This window comes from Struthio camelus, chromosome 14 (assembly GCF_040807025.1).
Source record: "Struthio camelus isolate bStrCam1 chromosome 14, bStrCam1.hap1, whole genome shotgun sequence".
NCBI lineage: Eukaryota > Metazoa > Chordata > Aves > Struthioniformes > Struthionidae > Struthio > Struthio camelus.
The window spans coordinates 7352177-7375363 of NC_090955.1; the positions used below are offsets into that span (position 1 = coordinate 7352177).

Below are 23187 nucleotides of genomic sequence, written 5' to 3' on the forward strand. Positions count from 1 at the left end.
GATTTGGGTGAATTTATTCACACATCCTCTTTGTTCCAGCAGAGGAGAGAGGGAAGAACAAAAGGCAGACCACATTCCCCTCTTACTCCTCTAGCCAAGAGAGCACAACCACCATGCATGTTGCAGGCATGGGGCTGTAAGTAGGGCAGAGATTCCACTCTCCAAGGATGCGGGGAAGGAAGCAGGAGCCAGAGACCGATGCAGGTATTCTTTCATCTCCGAATGACTCAAATCTTTAAGTTTTATATAAGTGAAAACTGAACCTTAAGATGTCAAGTAATCTTAACTGGAAGTGGCAACACTTGTGCCATCTCTTTCTACAGAAAAGAAGATACACATTTTAAGAGTACATATAATGCCAACATGTTTAGCCAGCAAGTAGCCAGGCAGAGAATCTCAGACCTATACTAAAACTATGGCATGGAATAACTTTACCATTTTCATACCAATTAAAAATCACTGCAGTTTGTCAAAATTATTTTTCAATAAAATATTTTTCAAAGAAAAATTCCAAAAAGAAACCAAAACCAATGCAAAGAAAGGTTAAGAAAAGCCGTTTAGAATGTCACTCTTCCAACAGAATGAATTGGCTTCCTTTTTTTTAAAAATAGATTTTGGTATAGAACAATAATAATACTTTTATCTGAAGACTTCAAAGTCACACACAAAAGAATGCATCACAGTAAACACAGGGCTGAAGAACTTCTACTGGGATTTTTCCCTTCTTTAAAAGAAATTTGTTTACTACCAGTCTTTGAAAAGCATAAAGGGCAGGGGGGAACTATAGGCTAAAGTAGTAAAACTTTTACATTTCAGGAACACTGGGAGCTTTGTGAGTAGCCTGATTTTGGTAGAATGTGTGACATGTGTGCCCAACGTGAGTAATAATATATCTCAAATAAAAATCAGCCCATGAATATACATAATCCAAAAGGTAATTCTCCCAATCTCTGAAATGTAATGGAGCCACTCTAGATCACTGAGGCATGAATATTTACCGTATTCAGGCTTTACTGCTCTCGATCTGGGTTCAATTTTGCAAATTAAAATGAAGGCTCTGTGGATAGAGAGATTAAAGAAGAGCATCCCAAAGCCTGCCTGTTTCCTTGGTGTGGCAGCAATGATCTGGTTACCCTTCTGTTAGGTTATTTCTTTTTACTTAATGGAGTAGGTCAAAAGCAATTGAGAGTGGAAAGAGGAGGTCAGTATTAGGTCATAACCTTGGAGTTAAAGGCTCACTAAGGAAAACAAACACAGAGCGAACAGAAAGCTGCATTTAAAAATAAAACTTGTAATGAAAAATAATATTTTCAGGTCTTTTCACTTCTGTTTTGACAGGCCAAGGGAAAAAATAAGAAGTAAGTTCTTATGCTCGTTTCTTTTCCATGAACAAAATTCTCCCATCCCTTCTCTAAAATAAGCTCATCAATAAAAGCCATGATTTATACACAATGAAACAGAAGTCATGAATAATTACTGAGAGATCAGGTAGGCTTCATTAATTGGGGCAAATGTTAACAGTAATCATGGCAATTTGTATATATATTCTAGAAGATACTTGGAATATAAAGACAACAGCATTCTAGTGCAATGCAGCATCAAACAAGTAAACAACTATGCACGTTAGTACAAATCAAATGACGCTGTACTACTAGTGAATTCTTTGTGCTAATTATAATCAAAACAAAGGCTACCTCTGCTACAAGAAGAGAAGGAAAAAGGCATGAATAACTATTCTCACTTGAGTATCATCTGCAATAATCATTTTTGGTTTATGAAATTTTGAAAAGTGGTATACAAAATCTTACAGCTTTTCCTTGAGGTAGGACTTAAGTGGCAGATTTTACACAGTTAGACTGGAAAGCAATGTCTAACCCAAGTCAGCAACAGTGTTTAGGATTAGACAAGTACATTTATATCCCCTGCATTGTATAATATTTGCAAAATCTCAGCAGTTGAGTCTAGAGAAAGAACAAATGGATTTATCCCTACCACCTTGGCAAATAATACTAAGCTATTAAAGGAACAAAGCAGTATGGTGCAAAGCTAGCTTCAGAAAAAACAAAATTATAATGCACAGATACTTGGTAAAAAAGACTCAGGTTTATAATGATGATTTTGATGCATCCATTCACATGGAACTGGGTGAAGAAAAGGGGAAGGGCAGAAAGATGAAGGCGAAAACTGGAGTAAAGAATGAAGAAACTGCACCTTATGAAGCTGGAAACAAAGTCAAAAATATAATGGTCATCTGCTAACAAAAACAACATTTATCACAGAGAGGTGCCATATGATATCTTATGAAATAGGAAATTCACACTTTTTTGCCTCTAAGCTACATCCTGGTACCAAAGGGTTACTGTGCTTTGAAACCTTCACCAACAGCCTCACTAAACATTTAATATTTTTCTTTCTGCTTTCTTAAAGGCCCCAGATGTGCTCTTGCAGATCAAAAGAGACCAACTTATAAAGTTAAACGAAATCAAGGGCTTTTGTTCCGAAGCATCGTTGCTGAACTAATTATTCCTGGATGTTGTTTAATGAAATAGTGGTGCCATATATTAAAACAGTTAACAGGATGAGTTGCATGAGTTATAGGAAAGGTCTGATCTGGGATTATAAATTTAAGTTTTTCTTCAAAGGAGATGAAACAAACTACTCGGAACTCCCCAGTACTTTCTGTCACGGGAAAACTGAAATAAAGGAACCCAAAATGTATGAAAGCTGAAATATTATTCTACATTTTTACCCTTCCCTGGATGATGGAGAACTGAAGATGGGGGAGTTCAAAAGGCTCTCAAGATTCTTTGAGATGAAGGAAATGAAGATCTTGGCTATCCTGTCTATTCCCCGAGTGTTACAAAGTACAAGTTAAAATAAATATAGGTAAAGTCTTAGGAGAAGCTTTATTTTAAATATATCTAAGAAAAACAAGAAATCACTCCCATCTTAAACAACCCAAAACAAGTAATTATCAGACCAATTGATAAGCACTTCTATTAATGGGGCGGGGGGGGGGGGAGTAAAGGGGTGTTGCAACACTAAATTATTAGTAGAGTTGTAGCTTCTACACAGTCCTGCAGTCCCCAGCCACACCAACATTTTTGGTAAAACATTTATTTAACTATACTTTTACATTACTGAGGGAAACAAAAAGCACTAGAGATCCCTAAGGACATCTCAGGATAGAAAGGGAGTTTTTTCAGAACCCATGGCTCCTATATAGCAGACAATAAACACTTCACTTCCCTACTGATAGTCTCTTCTGTGTTTGTATTTTACAGCCTGACACCAGCCAAGCTAACACTTGACACCCAATTAACAGACCAAGGAGCTGGAGGTCCATATATTGATCACACTAAATGGGATTAGTGTGAAATAAAAAGTTCAAAGGGTCTTGACCAAACTTCACCACAGCCCAGCTGTGACAGCTGCTATGAATTTGTGTATGCAGTGCCCCACACTTTTATTAAGAGGGGTCTTGCACACAGGAATATGCAGTAGCCTATAAGATCATGAAGGTTCACCTAACAATGTCGGGCTCTGTAACTGTAGTGACTGACTGAGGAAAAAAATCCTCTTGCTTGTTTGCATAGGTCTTTTTGATTAACTCATGAAAAGGGTCTCCCACCCCGGTGCAACAAGCATTTGCAATAGAAGCTGAGCTGTGACTTCTTTGCCTCTCAAGGATTTGGTAACTCGCTATGGAAGAGCTGTCCAATTTGGAAAAAGAGAAAAAAGGAAAAAAAAAAAGACGGTTTGATTGTCAAAGTAGTAATTCCTGAAACATGCTGCAAAGCATATCAGGTATATTATGACAATGACAGCCAGGAGCTATATTCAAATGAAAGAACACTAAACTATTTTATCTTTTAACACATTTTTTATTTGCTTAAACCTCTCAAGCTGTCATCAGATTAATAAATATTTCTAAATATACACCTCCTTCTGCCCCTGTCTTTTTAGTGGCAGGCCTACTGACATCACTTTAAACCTTCATCAAGATCCAAACCAACTACAACTTCCATCAATGTATTTCAGTACTTCTAAACACTTTTAAACAAGAAATTCATTTGCACAACAGGTGAACTTCATTTTTCCAGTATCAGGTATCGCAGACACCTGTAACAAACATAGGACATGGGAAACATACTGCAACTCAATAAAGGAAGCAAACACATTCTGTAGAGATGTGCAAGTACTGCAGAAGCATGGTGAATGCACAACAGGATTCTCCTGGCTAATGTGATGTTTACCAGAATATTCAGCATAAACTATGAGCAAAATATGCTTTTGCTTTTTTTTTTATTTATTGGTTTGCTTTATGATGGCTTAGAATACTTTCCAAAAAAGTGAAGGAAAATCTGTTCTGAGGGTTTACACACTAACAATAAGGAAACAGTCGAGAGGAAAAGAAGGAAAACAGCCAACAATTTACAAATCATTTTAATCCATCATTCATGGCTCTTTTAAAAGGAATCTACACATGGACCATGAAGGGACCTTAAAAATAGGTTCCCTGAGGTTGCAACATGCATGAGCAACACAGATGCCGCCACTACAGCCATCATGCAAAAATATTTGGCAACAGATTGCCAAAGACAGAAGCCTGGGAAAGGCAAGGAGGACAAGTGGAAGCCTATGAAAGACGAGTGAATTGGAGCTCTAACTTTGGCAATTCACACAGCAAAGCACAACCGTTTAGTAGTTCATACACTACTGTGACATAACAAAAACCACTTCTCTTGCTTTTTGTTTCTCTCCTTTTTCTATCTATGCATCTCTTCTGCTCCTATCTAGATTTCTTCCCTTGCAGAATCTTCCACCACCTATCCTACAAGGTTTCACGTCTACTCCGTGCCCAGTCACGTTTACTGAGACCATCCTCACTGAAATGGCCAATGACATTTCAAAGTACCACAATTAGGCTTCAAAATTAACATTCTAAGACTGGAAGATTTTACATGTCCAGCATATATGCTCTTGACCTGTTCGCAAAGTCAGAACTATAATGCTGCTGCTGTCACTCCCTCACAGCCTTGAGAGCTGGAATCTTTGCTTTTTAAGTTGGGTTATGCATAATTGCAGCTTTAACATGTGCAGGCCACAAGAAATACACCAAGATGATTGGATCCAGTCTAAAGCAAGCTTATCCAGTCTAACCACCTATACAACAACAAAAAAAATCTTTTCCTTATTCACTATATTTTTTTAGGATTTTTTTTTTCCAGTGCAGTTGTAAATGTTCTATTGATCTTTTGAAATATTCCTTCATGATCAGATCTCATTTGCAGTTTTTTCACTGTAATCACTAGGTCTCAATAGCTGCCATTCTCTAAAATACTGGATTGGATTATGAATTTCTTAAATAGTGCAGAACTGCATCACCACTTTCTCTCTTGATACATTATAAGTGCTGTAATTGTATGTACCCTTTCAATTTAAAATGATTAAGAAATGCCCAAGGACAAAAAAGCCCCACACTCTATGGAGGTAGACATCTCGAAAAAACTGTATAAAGTTAAAAAGCACCCAGTTAGCTTTATTCACTGCTAAAGGCTAGGATAGATATGTAATATCAGAAGAGCATTTTTAAGGGTGACAAAGACAACACTGTAACACTAGCTAGCTATTGCATCTTTTCACAGTATCTTCACTAGTAGACCCTACTATGGTGGCCACCATATCTACCAACTGTTCTTCATTAGCCAAAACATTCTTCTCTCAAGAACCAAAACAGTATTTGCTCTAATCTTCGAGGGCAGTATTATACAGTGTGTATCTGTGTTTATCTCAGGGGAAATCAATGCTAACCTTGGACTGCATATCCAGAAGTTGCTTTTAAACTCAGCAAAAAAATCACTGTGTCTCCCTATGCCACAAATTTACATTGTCTTTATTCTAAAATGCACTGGGTTTTTTTGCTTTTTGGTTTTTTCACAGTGAATATGGATACAGAAGATACCCATGACAGTGAGACTGCAAGATGTAGTTACCTGCACTTTTAGGAGACTGGAGTAAGACATAACTCAGGATGCATCCTCTAGTCCTATGTTTTATGTGGTTTTTGGTATAACTTCAAGGCTCAATAATAATAATAATAATAAAAATCTTATTGGAACTGATTGGATACCTTTATTTAGGGAGAAAAATATGCCTGCAGCAAGCTAGGAGTAAATCTGAAACTAAGAAATGTTTATATCATTCAAAAGAAAAATGTCAATGTTAGAAATTCTTGCTATTTCAGTCAATGCCGATTAGAGGAAAGCAAGTCAGAAAGCTGGTAAAACTGGTTCAAGTTTTATTGCTGTCTCTGAACAGCAGGATGAGTGGGGGGAACAATAATTTAGGTGTAGATGAGGCCAGATAAAGAGAGAAATTTAAAAAGCTTTTAACTTGGCCAATAAGCCAAGCTTACAAAGCCACTGTAAGTAGATGTTTGCTCCAAACTAAAGAGATTAACTTCAAGCATCAGCAAAGTGAAGAGGAACAAAAACAAAGTACACGCAACACTTCAATGTCTATTTATATACCACTTACTTTATATGCTAGGGATAATATGCATACATCACAGTCTTTCAGATGGAAAATTTAGAGGAGCAAGAATTTTAAAAATGAAATAGCTGCCATTAGCCAAGTGAATTTTCTTTCTTTACTGAAGGGCAGAACAGTATGTACCCCTAGGATATGCTCTGTTCTGTCCATATCATCACTATTTGCATCCCCTTTGGAAATTACATTTTATAACTATGATAGGTTATTTTTTTCCCCCTTCCTGCAAAAGGTAGATATATTTATTGCCTGTGCTTTTTTACTTTATTAATGTGGGATAAATTACACATTGTTTAGAAAACACTTCATCCCCTTATTTGTCTAAAGATATCATTTAAGACCCCAAAAGGATGTGAACATTTAATAAGAGCATAGAGTACCCTACTGAAGTATCACGTTTGACATATTATCTGAGGCAAAGGCTGATTTCAGTTGCTTCAGAGGAAAAACACGAAACCCCAGTATCTTACCAACCGTGCAATAACAAAAATGAGGTCGTAATGAATTCCAATGTAACCCTCAATAGTGGGTTCCAATTTCTGTGCTCATAGGAGAAGTGAAAATATTGACAAAACAAAACCCATTTTTCTGATAAAGTGGTGATCAAGGAAGGCTTCAGAAAACCTCACACAGATATAAATCTGCAAAGAAAATCAGGCTCCGACTCCAACTTTGCTCTCTTCAGTCTCGTTAGACTCCCAGTGTACACAGGGGCGAGCTCTCATGCTGCACAGAGTAAGAAACAGGGATGCTAGAATGAGGGTTAGCACCAAACTTCAATAGCCTTGCTATTATAAATTTCAGTAGAAGGATTATTAGTTAAACTGAGTGGGTTTTCTGGTGTAATATACATTCAAGCACAAGTAATTTTTCTACAAGTCTTTGGCTCCATCTGCTGACTTTTAATATTAAAAATAATTGATGAGGCTGAGAACTTTCATGGCTTTTGGAACACAATTTTCTTTTTTCTGAAGCCTTCTACATTTTTGCAGGGGCAGTTCAAAAGGTGTAACTAAATATACCAGCTGTGGATCTAATGATTTTGTCAGTGAAAAAGATCCTGAAGCAACAATGAATCAGCTCTGAGGAAAAGGTACCTGAATGAGCTTGGGCTGCACAGCAAGTAGATGAACCTTACTTTGAAGAGTGGCTGGACTCCTATTTAAGCAACAGGTATGTGGTTAGATGGTTACATCACAGAATCACCCAACAATTAAGTCCAAATCCCAAAAGTGAGACGGTGAGCAGAAGTATAAAAGGAACCAAAGGTCCACACCACAAGCCTTGCAAGAGCTTGTTGGGAGACATTTGCTCAACACCTGCCTATGCAGGTTCTCCCCTTTTCACTGAGCTGTCTGCTTCACAGAAACTAAAGTTTGTTGTACTTACTAACAAAAATCCAATTAAAAAAGTTCTGAAGGTTCAAAAGTCCCAGTCTGTCCCAGAACTGATGTATTTTTCATTACTGCAGAATTCTGATTGTTATCAGAGTGCTATGAACTCAAACTAGATAGAATTTCCACACAAAAAATTACATACGAGAAATAGGTTTAATATGCTCTTTAAATATAGCAGAGGAAAGTCTTAGACCCAATCTTGAGGTGCTGTGTTTTGGGCCTTTTTTTTTTTTTGTTTTTTTGGTACTTTCACAAATTTCAAGTGGTTGGAGAACCATTTCAACAATACAAATAAAATTAAGATGCAGTAACTCATAGGCCAGTTTTCAAAGTTAAACAACTTCACTCATCATTAAATAAAAGCAGCCTGATTTACAGAAATATCAAGCTCTTGTAGCTGCAAACGATTTGAGTGGGAACAGGGATAATCAGCATCTCTGAACATCCATTTTCCCTTATAACTCTGAGTACCCACATCAGAAAAATCTGACCAAAAAAACCAACCAAACAAAAAAACACTTTTAAGACTTTCTGTGCCATCTCTGTATACTCTGAAAAGTACATTCTTCTTACCAGTGTAGGAGACATGGGCAGTCTCTTAAATCAAGTAATACTTGTCAAAAAAAACTGTTAGATATGGGGGAGCTTTTTTAACAATACCATTCATAGCTTCTCTATCAGGCTACAGAAATTTTAATGTTTGATTACAGGCACAGGTTTTAAAAAAAAAAAAAAGATAGATAGAATCCTTTTTTCTATTATTTTTGCTGAGGGGAGGGAGAAGAAAGGAGTTGTTAAAAACAGAATGAAGCCTTAACTGTGATTAAACAGAATCTGAACCAGACCCTAACGCTCAGCCTTTACCACAAAGGTGTGGAAAAAGTTCATCTTTATAGCTTCACAGAAAAGCCCCACACCTTTTCTGAAGTTAGAATACGTAAACTCTCACATACCTTTCATACACCACAGACACTTTAGTATCCTGAAAGTGTCTTTTAAAACTATTAAATGTTTATGATCTACCATGCAGAGCTCAGACTGAAGCTAAGGAATCCATCACAAGGGCTACTACTTCTTAAAAACTGAAATAAAACAGATTAATTCAAATTCTGAACAAATGCTCCCAAGAAATGTTAACACATTACGAAACATTAGGAAAATACATTACTGATTTTTACAGGGATATATTCAAATATAGCTGTAAGTCCAATAGGCTCATAAATATATTTATGCAAAGGTTCACTTCGGAACAATTATCACCATCTGATTTGAGATGGAGAGAGACTTTTACATTAACTTAAAATATAACAACACTTAAACATAAATTTAACCTCCTTTAAATGTAATTTTCCATATTTGCGAAAACAGAAAGAAAACAAGCATGCGTATTTTAGAATTTTAATAACTGCACAGTTATTTATCACATCACAGTATTTCTCTCTGTTGAAGTCTATATAAATCCTGATGCTAATAAACCGTACCAGTTTAAGACATTGTAGCCAGATGACACCGAACAAATGCAAAGCAAAAAAGAAGGAACCCTGTCCAGAGAAAACAATGCAATGCAAAAAAAAAGCAATAATGCAATGTCTAACCTGTGAATTTGCACACCAGGTAACTTTAACATTATGGAGTGAAAAGCAACATTAACTCAGCCCTCTATACACTGACGTCTAATGGTATGTTTTCACAACTGTTTGCAATGTGTAAATTAAACTGCCTAAGTCTCTCTTGCGAATCACACCATAACACGTAGGCAGAGTTTCATGGTTAAGTTTCCTTTTATTTTCCCATATAAGTTTGATGTAAAAATGGATTGCTTTATCCATCTCTGTTCCCATATATGAATCTTCCAAATATCTTGCCAATAAATAGTTCAACTTCATTCCACCTTGACGGACAAGAATTTTAAAAACAAGCTGGAGAACAAAGAGGTCATGCTCTTGCTTTTTTAATCCAAATGCAAACAGGAAACTTGTTAAAAACAAAAAACCTGAATAGAACCAATAATATCTGTCTAAAAAAGAAAATGACACAAGGAGCAATGGAATTCCACACCGATGAAAATATCCTCAATGTTACTTAAAGCACATCAAATAAAGGGCCTTCATCTTCTAGGTGTTTTAAAGATGACATATGAACAGAACCAGCTAAATCCACAACTGTCTTCCCTAAATGTGTTCTTGTTGCTTGTATTAGCTCTAAACATTTTCTAATATTCCCAATTGTAAACCTACAGTTTGCTTCAAAGATTTTTTTTCATGGAATTCAAATCTTCCAGCCTGTGATCTCACAGAAGACAACCATTTATGTGCAGTCTGAATATATCAAGACATACAAATATGCTTGAAACATGCTTGAACATGCTTGAAACACCTAGATAGGTCAAAAATTATAAATGCACATAACTATCTTCTTCAAAATAACCTCTCAGGTGGAGCTGCATTTGATGAAGCCTTTTCTGAGCATCTATTTGGAAACAAAAGTTCCAAAACCCAAACAGATAGGATGGCTAGCGAAGAAGAAAAAGCAGGGACACAAGCAGAAGAAACAACTTGAAAAAAATTTGAACCATCTCTCTCTCTCTCTCTTTTTTTTTTTTTTTTTTTTTAAAACACTACTGTTCAGAATGATTACTAAAGAGTTGTAAGATACATTTGTAATCTGTTGGCACTTGCTGGAAAAAGGAAAAACAGACACATCACGGTTTCCACTAGCTTGGAGATTTCCATCTTCTTGACGCTATTTAGGGAACTGCATGCCTGGAAAATACTCATACATCAGACAATTTATTGAACAAACAAGGCTGAACTTCAGCCTTATGTAGCATCTCAGGCCCACATTTAGCCTCATGAGAAGTCTCAGCAAGTTAGGACCCCGCTCCTGTATCACCACATGGGAGAATAAGCTCCTCTAGTGGAGGAGGATCAACCTCCCTAGACCAAAGACACCCTTGATAACCTCCTCCTGTAGCCCAGTTAATCAAGTCTCCGGTACTGGCCTTTGACAATACTGGAAAATAAAGCATTAATTTGAGGGTCCTTGCCAAATTAAAAAATTCATTTTATAAAAAACACACAATCATAACTCCTCAAACGGGCATTACGTCAACAACAAAAAAAATACTTATTTGAAATAGAAACACTAATACTTCTGACAAAACATGATTCCTGTTTAATCACCACCTGTTTCAAACTCTTTCCTGAAGTCCACAGTGGCATTTTGTTTTCATTTTATTTTACAAAGATTTGTATGTCTCTTTGTATTTAGGTTAAGCTAATTGTCATTGATTTGTATCGATCCAAACCCGACCTCAAAAGCCAAATTTATTTTAGTCATTCAGTTTAGTCTTACTGGGCATTTATTTCAGTCTTTGTAAAAATACATATTTTTAAGTCTCCCTTATGTTCCTCTTTTCTGCAGGTTCATTCCGACTGTTCGTGGTCTATCTGCATATTCCTCACTCCTAGAGGCATCCTGTTATCATCAACTCTTCTCCACAAGCAGGATCAATGTCTTCAACTAAGCGAAACAAATAGCACATAAACAACATCCATCCCTCAAAAGTGAACTAATTTATAACAACAGATATTTCCTTCCCTAAGCGATCACTTAACGCACTTGCAGTCCTACGTACTAAGTATTGCACATCACACAACAAACTCTTCCAAGGATGGATAACATAAAATTCTATTGAAACTCATTATATGCTGAATATAATATTAAGAAAAAGCAGCTACAACATAGCAGCTATGGCAAAAAACCAGGAATGAAGTGGTTAGATGATTACTGAGAAACAGCAGAAAAACTTCAAGAGGTTCTGAAACCCAGCATATAACCTAAGCGATAACCATACTTCTGCATCATGAATTTCAATAGCTCTTTCCCATTTAAAAACACATTTATTCACATCTGCACATATAACAGGATCACTGTTTCCAGTAAGTTAATCTGTTCCCATTCCCAGTTTCTGCCACCTGAACAGAGCAAGCAGTAAGGTCATCTCTGCCATTCTTTCGCAGAATCTCTTGCGCACCATATATTTAGAAGATATTTTAAAAATCCAGTTGCCCAGACAGAAAATGGGTCAGCTAGTAAATTCAACTTTCACAAGGCTCTGATAGCTATAAGTCAACAATTTAAGTACATATTTAAAGAAGCATTAGTTACACTGACTCTTAAAGCATCTGACCTTTACACTGCAATTCCTAAAGTGTAAAACATGCATTCTTGATTATTTATTCATTAGAAGAAAAAGAAAAGAGCCAATTGTACTTTATGGTATATGCTTTTAAGCTATTTTTGAAAAATCACAAAGACCCTGGGAGTTTGTAGTTTTCATTTCAGTCAATTGCAAATGATAATCTGTATCTAAGCATTTACAACATGCTCATCACAATACTATCTGGGCAGCTTACCTAATGATATTATTCCAGCAGATGCTGTAAATATTGGCTCTCTCTAGTATTGTTTTTTCTTTTCTTTCGTCACAAAAGTGCACCGATTATTATAACATAGTATTACAGGAATGCTCTGGTGAAGGAATGCATCTTGCATTCAGTTTTGGCAATACATGTCATCTGCCTGTGACAATAACATGCCTTGTTAACAACAGGCTTAGGTGATGAGCTGGAACAAAAATATTTAAAGAGTACAGTCAATTCTCACGCAATTTTCATAGCAATAACAGAATTAAAGAGCTTTATAAATGTTGGGGGAAGGGTATCTCAAACACACAAAGCATGAAAGCCAGAGGACTTCCTATGGTGCTTTAACAACACTCCTGGAAGAAAGTATTCTGGTGACAAACTAATTTTAGATTGCTTGGCATTTACTCACTAGTCTGTACTATTCCTTCCTCTGGTCAAATCTAGAAGTTTTACCTTCCACAATCTTGGCTGAGTAAGGTTAAATAGGGCTTTCAATATTCAGATTCTACTTTTTTGTCAGTGCCTAGATCTGAGGAGACCTTTATAATACATAGACCATGGCTTTGTCAGCACAGTACTTGTGGAATTTTTACTTCTTAAAAGTCTAATCAAAGACTTGTACTGCACATGGATGACCAAGGAAGAACAAAAAGTGACATTCCCTTCCTTCATTCTGGTTACTGAAATTTTGCCAAAGCCTCCAGCGCTTGAACTTAAATATTTAAAACATGATAGTTACTCGTTGCCCTAACTAAGCCTCCTCATACTAAAGTTACATTCACAGCAGGAATGCAATGTGAAAGCTATGTTTACCATACAGGAGGTTACCTTTCCAATTACTACTCAAGCATTCCAATGAGATTCGTGCTCAAACAATATGTGTAAGTGCATGTGAGGCTGTTTTCAATTGAATTGTATCAAGAACAATTCTACCTGATAAATTAAAAGAAATAAAAATAAAAAAGTTAATGACCTGGCAGCAGTAATGCTTAAGCAAACAAGTTTTGCAAACACAAAACAGCTATCCTTTGCTTCAGAAAGTTACCATAAATTTTAAACAAAAGGCATTCGGATGGAAGTTCATGATTACTACAGCAACATCCATTAACTTAGTTTCAAACTAATCCTGGACGCCAGGGTCACCATACCCAAGAAAGCAACGCTTGACCACTGGAACAGCAACGGCTCTACAGGAAATACGTTCCCTAACAAGTCCCAGGATCGTGTGCACTTTTTGTTCAGCTGCATCCCAATCGTGGCTCAAGTCATCTTAAGAACTTTCTTCTCCTGTACATTGCTTACAGTACATTGCTTAGCGTACCCACATTAGATGATTCCAGGACTCCGTTTTAACAGAAAGTGCAAGACAGATTCAACCTTGTGAAATCAACAGCTGGCATATCCTAGAGAGGAGGAATTGGAGCCTGCTTACCCATCTTCAGAAACTGTTCTCTGCTCTCAAGAGGATAGCAATATTCAACGTTTATCACGTCTTTTCTTCTTCTTACCGTTGTCTTGTCTGACCTGCTCCAGCTATGGCTGTTGGAGATGGCTTCGAAAATGCCATCTCAAGCTTTCGCATCTGACCTTGACTGATTCTGGTTTCAAGCATCAGAGGTTTTAAGCAAGATGTACATGTGTGTGTGCCTCCACACAACTAGCTTGTTACTTAGGATGGTAACAATAAATGCTGAGAAAAAGGAGGGAGGAAAAAGTTCCTTCATACTAAGGTGAAAGTGGAAAAGATCAGTCACCTCGAAAAAACAAACTTTAAGTTTGGAAAAGAGGCTGGAGATGGAGTGAGGTGAGTGAGGTGAGCAGGAGAAGTGGAATGAAAAACAGATGAAGCTGAAGTAATAAAGATAAATCTAAGTATCACAGTTTAATAGCTTAGGTGTTTGGTTTTCTCTTTTTTTAGAGGAAACACACATTTGTTTATCCTTAAGTATCTTACAGTGCTGAAGCTGACTCACGAATATGACATACAAGAACATATTTCCACTCCTGCAATTCCAACAATCTTTAGTATTGGGATATTGAACTTCTCTGGCAGATCCAGCAACCAGTACATTTGATAATGCTCAAAGAGCTACAGCATACTGAACATCAAAGATAGTGTTAGAACCAGTTGTGCAGGACTATGCATGGAAGTCACATCTGCCAGCAACCCTCGCTAGTCAGGAAAGCGTGCCAACACTGCAAGCTACTGGGGAGAACGCCTACCCGCCATGAGCGCACGGAGCAATCACTAGCAAAACTACAGTGCCCAGATGAGCCACTGAAGAGCTGCACCCACAGCGTTTTCAGGTCAGTCTATTTGTTGCCTCTTCTTCAGCTCAATTTCTTTCCCAACTTGTATTTCTCTAGCAACTTTCTTCAGCTTTTCTAACAGTTCTCATGAGACAAATATCTACTAAAATCTGCACAGAAGTGTAATTTGATTTATCTAAGAAAAAAATCAATCACTGTATCAAAGAGAAACATCAGGTTCATCCTGCACAATCTAATTTCATTTCCTCAGATAATGAAGTTGAGACGATCATTTTGAACCCCACTACATAGGGTTCCAGTTCTTCAACAGCTCAAGGCAATAACAATTTTCTGCAGCAAAACTCTAAGGGTAAAGCACCGGTGTGGCAGCAGCACAAAAAATGCCCTTCAAAATGTCTCACGCAACCAGCTAGTGTGGCAGATAATCTGGAACAAACCAGACAGTATCATGGAAAAACCTGCAGAAGTTAAAATTCATCTTGGAGAACAGTACAGTTTCTGGCAATGCTGCACTTTCATGTGTACCCTGGATCCTAAACAGCCATTTAAAGACACCTTAAGTGGACAGAAGCACTGACACACAAATCTTTCCTTTTCAGATCCACCACAGGAAGAAACTCCCATACTTCTTGGGTGATTTTTCTAATCCATTAGAAGGCATTTGTATCCACACTCCATCCAGCTGGCAGGGAGCATACGGTACATCTAGATCTCCAAGAAAAGCTGCGGATGAATTTTAGTATTTGAAGAGTTAACTGGACATCACTGACCAGGCCACTTCTCTGCCTACAGAGATCACATCAGACACACAAGCTCCAAAACTACAGTGTATGGTTTGGATTAGCACTGCTCAGATTGGCTGTTCTCCCCCGGCTTTCTTCCATTCTGCTTTGACCAAGTAGAAAAAAAATTTAAAAACACATGATAGACATTCAGCTCCCTTTCTATAACAACTTATCCCTGGCCCTCAATAAAATAAACTTTAACACCAAGTCCTTGTCTTGCTCCCTGTTTTTACTTTACCTGCACACTGCTTAATAAAAATTGCTACTGATATGAACCAAACTATAGCACTTCAGGAGCTGGCAATGAAAGAATAGCAAAACATATCTCCTCCTGAACTTTTATAATGTCCAAAATTAATTAGAAATATTTCTTATAAAGTAGATTGCATTCCTTTAGCATCTTAATTTTTGAAAGAATAAAAGGAATTTAAAAAAGTGAAAAGTTACATAAATATACATAAAAATGAGGGAACTGATCTTTAAAAGAGCTCAGCATCTGCTACCCCTATTCTCTCATGAGATCAAGCCAAAAAGATTTGAGAAGTTTTTATTGCCAGATCTAAATTTCATTCCACCGGCACTGGATCAGGTCTTTAATCCTTTACTTAACCACAAAGAACAGTGCTGAGGAGTATAATTCTTCCAAAACAACCGATGGTATCCTAAATGTTGAAAACAGTACTTTCTACCATGAGCCAAAGCCTGTATGTTTTACTTTTAAGTAAATGTCACAGCTGATGCAAAACCACTAGGATTCACACTGATGTTTCCAGGAAAGTAGAAAAATCTCAAAAAAACAAATCCATGCTTTAGAAGTGGCAGATAATTAAAAAAAACAGTTCAATACTTGTACTGAATTAAATTGCATCTATAACATTATTTATATATGCTTAATTTATTGACTTAGGATTTAAGATTCTTGTATTTCATTACCCACAGATTTTAATATGTATTATGAACTGCCTTCTTACCAGGACACAATTTTATCAGTTATACTTGTGGCTTAATTCAGTTTTTTTCCCCCCCTCCAGATTTTTCTGAACTGCTCTTCTTCACAATACTACAGTGAAAAGAAGGAAAACAGGCTGAAATTTATATCAAAATAAGCATGTACCAATATAATAAGTTATAACCAAGCTTCAAAGGAAAAATGGAGGTGAAAATTAAAACATTTCTAACCATCACAGGAACTGGAGAGTAGAATAGCCTTCCCAAAAGAGTAGTGGGACAAAACAACTAGTTTTAAGTCATGTCAAATAATTTGACTGAAAGTTGTTATCACAGTCAGAAAATTGTATTCGGTGACCACATCTTTGTTCCTACTGCATACCCCCAGGAGTGGCAGCACAAGAGATTTCACAAACAAGTCATATTCAAGGTGGGCTAGGCTTCCTCCCCAGCAGATATACCTCAGCAGTCTAAAGGATTTTTCTATCAGTATTGAACAAGAAAAATCCAAGTAGTCTTGGAAAAAAGACATAGAAACAGCACTCAAGTACATTCTCAGAAAGTGTAGCAATGGCTCTATTTACTTGCAGTGTAAAAGGTAGTCAGGATACCCTGAACTTCAGAAAAGGTACACTATGGCAGCCAGCAAATGGAAAATAAAAGTACTAAAAATGTATTTAAGGGATTTCACCATTAAAGTCTACATACATACGTCTTCACGGTACAATTCAGTGGATTTTGATCCAATATGTTATCCGTTTATGTAAATCTCAAATTTTCTCTGACAAGACCTAAATAGTACAGCTCTATAAAATCTTGAAAAAAGGCCTTAAATACATTGCAATTAGATCTTATGACGTTTATATACTAAAGCTTACTAATTAGAGGTCTTGGGATGTCAGAGAAGCTGAAGTACTCATATGGGCAAAAGCAAATGCATCTGTTACAATTCGAATAGCTATGGTGGTTTGAAGAGAACACTCTCGTAATTCCTATTCGGGTTACTCTATCAGATACCAGAGAATTTTTTTTTTTTTTTTAATGAGTTAAGGCAAAAACGCTACTGAATGTCTGCCAGAAACCAGACCAAGGTTATCTAGCCAACAAAGCAGCTTATAAAAGGTCTCTTATCACATGCTCAAGGTACATGATTCCATAAAGCTTCTCAAAGTATCATGCTTACAAAATGGTACTTCTCACAGGTTCAGAAAGTCAATTTTGACAGCAAACATGCCCTTGCCAAGTCAGAATCCACTATGGGTTAAAACTGACTCTCGCCTTTACTAGAAGACCTGAATAGATAAATAGAAGCAAGTTTCTCATTTTTCTTGCTTGATGTCTCAGGTGACCTCTTAAAAGTAGATCAAATTACTGAAACACCTAGATGTACACCTATTCTCCAACCACAAGAGGAGCACTTCATAAGCACTCTTGCAACTTTTGAGATTGAAACGCTCAGTATTAATAACAGCAATTGTCTACTACAAACCTCAGGGCTAGTGAAGGATGGACTCAGTATTGACATACCTCTTCCCCTTTAATGATAACAGCTCAGTCACACCAACGAGATCAAAAAAACCAACAGTGTCCAAAGAGGATGCTTCCAAGGGCAGTCCAATAAATGGGTGTTTGTATTTTTTTATTGTTTATTGTACTGTATTATACCAGATACATTATTCAAATCCAGCACAGAGCAAAAAACCCAAATGATCCCCTGCAGGTAAACATCAAAATAACCATTTATTAATAACTCACTTGTCAACCTTCAAAGCACTCATGAACTTCTGACAAAATACAGTACAAAATGGCAGCATACTCTACTTTTATATCGATTCCAATGGAGCTATTAAAATCCAGCAGCCATTCCGTTTGCATCAACTTGCTGTAATGTTCGAAAATAATTATACAAAACAGAACAGCTAGGAGCTCCAATAAAGCAGGCAGTATGTTTCTACTTATTAGAAGTCATGCCAACAACAGTGGTCTACATACCTGGCTGCCACATACCTGCTTTGTGGCTATTATATGCCTGCAGCGCTTGATCACAGGTAAGGCAATGCTGAGTCAACGCTTTCAGGACAACCACGCGTTACTTACGGCTCAAGATCCAACTACTTTGCTCTGAAGTAAGCCTCCCTATGAATCGACTTCATCCTTTCTCCCTGACTATATCCATTTACTGCGTACATCTCTGCTTCCTTACTACATTCATGACCCTTCACAACTCCTAAGAAAGAGAAAGTGATTCTTATTAACTTAACTTGGAAAGTTCTCCCTGATTCCAAGCATCTTCTCTGAAAAGGAACATTAAAATATCATCTGTTTTATGCAGTCTTGTAGTATTTCTAACATTGCACAGTTGCAGGCATATAAGGCCATCTTCACTAACACTGGGAGGAAGGGATGAAGACAACACACCATACTGCATTTTGCATTAGCTTTCACGCTGTTTTTTTGTTTGAGACAACTAATGTTAAGAACAAATAGTCAAGACCTAGTTCTTGCCTGTTTTGCATAAGCCTTCCAACCAGCTGCTGCTCACAAGCTATTATCATTTTTCTCATCTGTATGTAGGAGGTAGAGATACTTCTCCCCTACAGAAGAAATACTTTACATTTTTAATTAAAGACTGCTATAAAAAGATGTAACACAGCACTAGAATTTTCAGAAACCATGCTTATTTAAACCACATTCAATAAAATATACTTAGATCGACATTTTGAAACAATTAGGGGCCAAATCTATCAGTAAAATAAAATGGATCTCTATTAAGAAAAAAAAATCCTCTCTATTCAGCTCCAGGAAATTTTATAAAGCAGAAATAAAAAAAGTCACATAAGTTGTTATAGTTTGCAAACTGTAGGACTGCAGAGACTGAAAGACCACTGAAGTAATCCTAAAGGATGATCAGAATTCTGCCAACGCTATGTTTTTGCTGCAGAAATCCTAGGTTCACGCTCTTCAAGGTGGATTTCAAGTGCTAGTGAACAAATAGTACTAACTCAATTGGATAGTGAACTGTTTGCTGTGTCAAAGCTTTTTGCCAAACACATATATATAATTTTTCTTTTTGCTGTATGGATAATCAACCCCAGATGGCAATTTACATAGGCAACAGCATAAAGGAATCCATGCACTGCTGGTGCTCTCAACCTCAATCAGAGCAAGCATGGGCGTTTGAGAATGTCACTGTTTATTTTTAATTGCTGTGTCCCTCCTTTGTGCAGGTTCAAGCGGTCAAAGACGTCGAAGCCCATTAGCAGAACTGGAAAGTGATGCCACTTCATTTGGTGAGAGGGTTCCTCAAATTTAAAAAGCAGCTGGTTTGCAATGTCCCTAAATGCCCAGTGGGCACCAGCTGTCAATCTCAGTTACCATAGGGTCAGGGCAAAAAAAGGTCAGAGAGAGTCATAAACCACAGTGTGTTGTGAAATGTGCTTCCTCCGTTACCTTGTAGGCCTGAGAAAGGTTTGACCTTTTATAGGTATCTCAGCCTAACTCTGTGATGCTAGCAGGGGTAAGCACAGTACGCAATTCAAACCTACAAAAGTTGCTTCCTTTTACTGTGTTTTTGGCTTCCATACCTGCACGATAGGAACATTCATTCACAAGCTGCTAGGGGCATAAAACAAAATGAAAATCTCTGCCCACTACTGTAACACTCAGATGTGTTGGTACACATCTCCTTCACACAAATCAGTAAAAGATTAATTCATTAATACTAATTGAAAATAAACTGAAACTTTGAGGGAAGTGGTTAATGCCATCAATGCCAAATGATCTGGCTCCTCTTTGACAATGCTTTACCTATCTACGACTTGCCTTTTACCGCATTGCTCCCCCAGTCACTGTGGCTGGGAGGAAGTTTGTTTGTTTTAAGATATAAAAAGTCTCTCCTACCTTCCTCTGAAGCATCCATTTGCAAATAGGTAAGTCATTCGTTACATCTTATGTCATTTTCTGCTGTCATATTGATCCTCAAAGAACAGATTGTAATTCCTAGATGTATTTCTCTAAAACATTCTTGGACATTATATGAAGAGCTAAGCAGTCACTTCCACATACAGCCTAGTTATGCATTCTCCCTTTGAAAGGAATAATTACCTTGCTTTGTCTCACCCCCAGCTCCTGGAGCCCACAGGAAATTTGACCAGCACTACCCCAAAGGGAAAGCAGCTCCCTTCGCTTCGCAAAGCCCCTCTTGGACAGGAGGCATCACTCACTGCACTGCTCAGCCTTGCACTACTAATTGCTTGTGCCTCCTTGGAGCCCTCGTGCCACCAGGCCCCAGACAGCAAACAGGAAACCAAGGCAAAAGGAAGGGATTCAGGTGAGGGGAAAGCAGGAGAGGCTGATGCAAACCCAGCTAAGCCCAGTTCCTGCAGAAATTAAAGGCAGGGCTCCCAAAGCAGGCTGCATGTTCCAAGCAGGAATATGGGAAGTGAGGAACTCCACTGGGAAAATGGGCATGATGGGGTGCGAATCATGCAAATTATTTTTATTCAGAGGTAATTACAATATCAGTCGGTCCCAGCTACCACAGAAAAGGTTGAGGCTGACCTAAAAGTAAATGCCAGCTATCAGCAAACTATTCCAGGTGAAATCAATGCCTCACTTAGTCCTTCACTTGCCCATGAAGTACAAGCAAACATGAGAAAGCAGTATGTTCACTCAGTGAATAAGATCCTTATAGTAACGGGACGCGAGGGCAGTGTTTACAGCCCTGAAAGGTCCCATCCAACCACAAGGTAGCTACTCTTCGAATGCAACTGGCTAGGTCTATTTCAAGCAGCAGCTGGCAAAATGCTCTTCAAGTCGTGGCTTATTTAGGACAATTAATAGAAAGGGAAAGTCACAGCAGGCTAAAATCAGCATCTGCGAAATAGACTTTGTTCCAAATATCAGGGTTCCTTTATGTCTTTTAAAGGAAGAATATATTTCAAGAAAATGAAATCGTAACAACACTCAAGCAACTCAAAGGCCTTTGAAAGGCCTCCTGACTTTCTACAGGCTCTCTAAAACACCAGACTGCAGCAAGCCACATACCACATCCCAGGGGCTCTCTTGGAACATGCTGATGTCAATTAAACCCCCAGCAAACAGAGAGAACATGCACCAGGCATTTCAATGCCCTCCTCTTGTCATTTCCTTAGCTTCCAAACATCTCGGGAAGGCTACCTAGTCAGGGTCTTTTGCAAACCTTTGAACTGCAGTACAAGGTCTCAAATGCAAGTAACCTCACTCGAATCTTGTTCAGTCCTTGGGCAGGTCCCATCTTGGAAATCTGTCCAGGTTTCTTTCTTGAAATTGAAGATCTAACACACTAACCGAAGCCAGCTTTCTATCCTCTTCGTTCAACTAAAATTGAGCAGGTAACTTTGCTGGCTGCCTCATTTAAAAATCTCAGCATTTCTCTCCGAGATAAGCTTGGCTTATAGCAGAATATGAGAAAAATAAAGACATTGAAAACAAGTGAATAAATTCAGACTGGAAGAGAACACTCTCTTCTTTGTTGAGTGTCCCTCTCTACCAGGAAAACTGGGGGAGGAAGCAAAAATGAGACACTCACCTTCAGGGCAGGAATCTCCACACTGTCACCAAGGCTAACACAGCCAGAAAGAATAGTCCCTGTCATCACCGTGCCTTGACCCTTGATAGAGAAACAGTGGTCGACTGCCATAAGGAAGGGTCCCGAGGGGTCTCTCGATGGCAGGTAAGCCTGAGACTTGAGGACCTGAAAAAAGATAAAAGCAGCACCATGCCTAGGTGAAAAGTCATGACAGCCATAAAGCAAGAGGAAGGTAAGCGAATGATTGATTCGACAAGCTTGCAGTTCTACTGATGTCAGGCATCTCCCAATGAGCTTAGAACACACCAATGTCAAATGAACTGTGCGCGCCACAGCAGAGATGCACGCTTCACAGCGGGAGCGGTTCGATTTTCTGCCTTAGAAAGATTTGGTGCTGCACATTCAGCTTGATGAGCAAAACTGCACTGGCGATAAAATTGCTGCCAAACTCAATACAAACACCGCAGCAAAGCAAAGCAAAAACTCCTGTACCCTCCCCCCGGCTTTCTTTTTTATACTGTAAAAAAATGCACTTTTTAGAAGAGGGCATTTGGCTACTTCAGCTTCTTGGATCTTGTGAGAATGAACTTACATACAGATCTTACAGTCCCCCATAAAGCCCATCCCTGCCTCACCCCCAGAAAAACTATTACACTGGGTAAGTTTTTAAAGCCAAATTTTCTTTCAGATTTATATTAATGTTTCTTTCAGGATCAAACCACTAAGAGAAATAGCTACATAAATAGCATTTTCTAGAAAATGCTCCAAGTTTAGGATTTGCATTTTGTTGACAAACATTTTGTTTCTTGAAAGATACCATCACGGAGAGAAGAAATTAATCACCGAAATTCAGTCATGTACTCGGAGATTAAGAGGAACTGGTTCACCCCTTGTCTCAAATCATCTTTGATCCCTACCACTATTATTATGAGGAGGAGGGAGAGGGAAGAAAGGATAAAACTCTGAAGCTCAATAGCAGAGCTCACTTGCTAGCTCTTCTAATATTAAGTCTCAGAATGAACAGAAACAGCTGCAATACGGGTATTTCTTTCAAGTTTTTAAGCTTGGGAACAGCACAGTAAATCTACCTGGACCTAGATGAAGGTAAATCAGAGATCCGCTTGTCTCCACCTCTCCAGATGTTAGCGTGGGCAGCCTGGTCCTTGCTAAGTCTAAGGCCAGACCACATCACATCCCAACGTCCTAGCTCAGCCCACAAGTTGCCTGCAAGGCCA

The 23187-nt window shown here is 38.0% G+C and overlaps 1 protein-coding gene across 1 annotated transcript in view; it reads right to left on the minus strand.

Moving 5' to 3' along the window:
• Positions 1-23187, minus strand: part of EEFSEC (eukaryotic elongation factor, selenocysteine-tRNA specific) — a 131544-nt gene that overhangs the window by 66200 nt on the left and 42157 nt on the right. The window contains exon 4 of the mRNA XM_068907148.1: positions 21953-22117. Within this exon, the coding sequence (XP_068763249.1) occupies positions 21953-22117 (165 nt within the window). The remainder of the gene's footprint in view (positions 1-21952; positions 22118-23187) is intronic.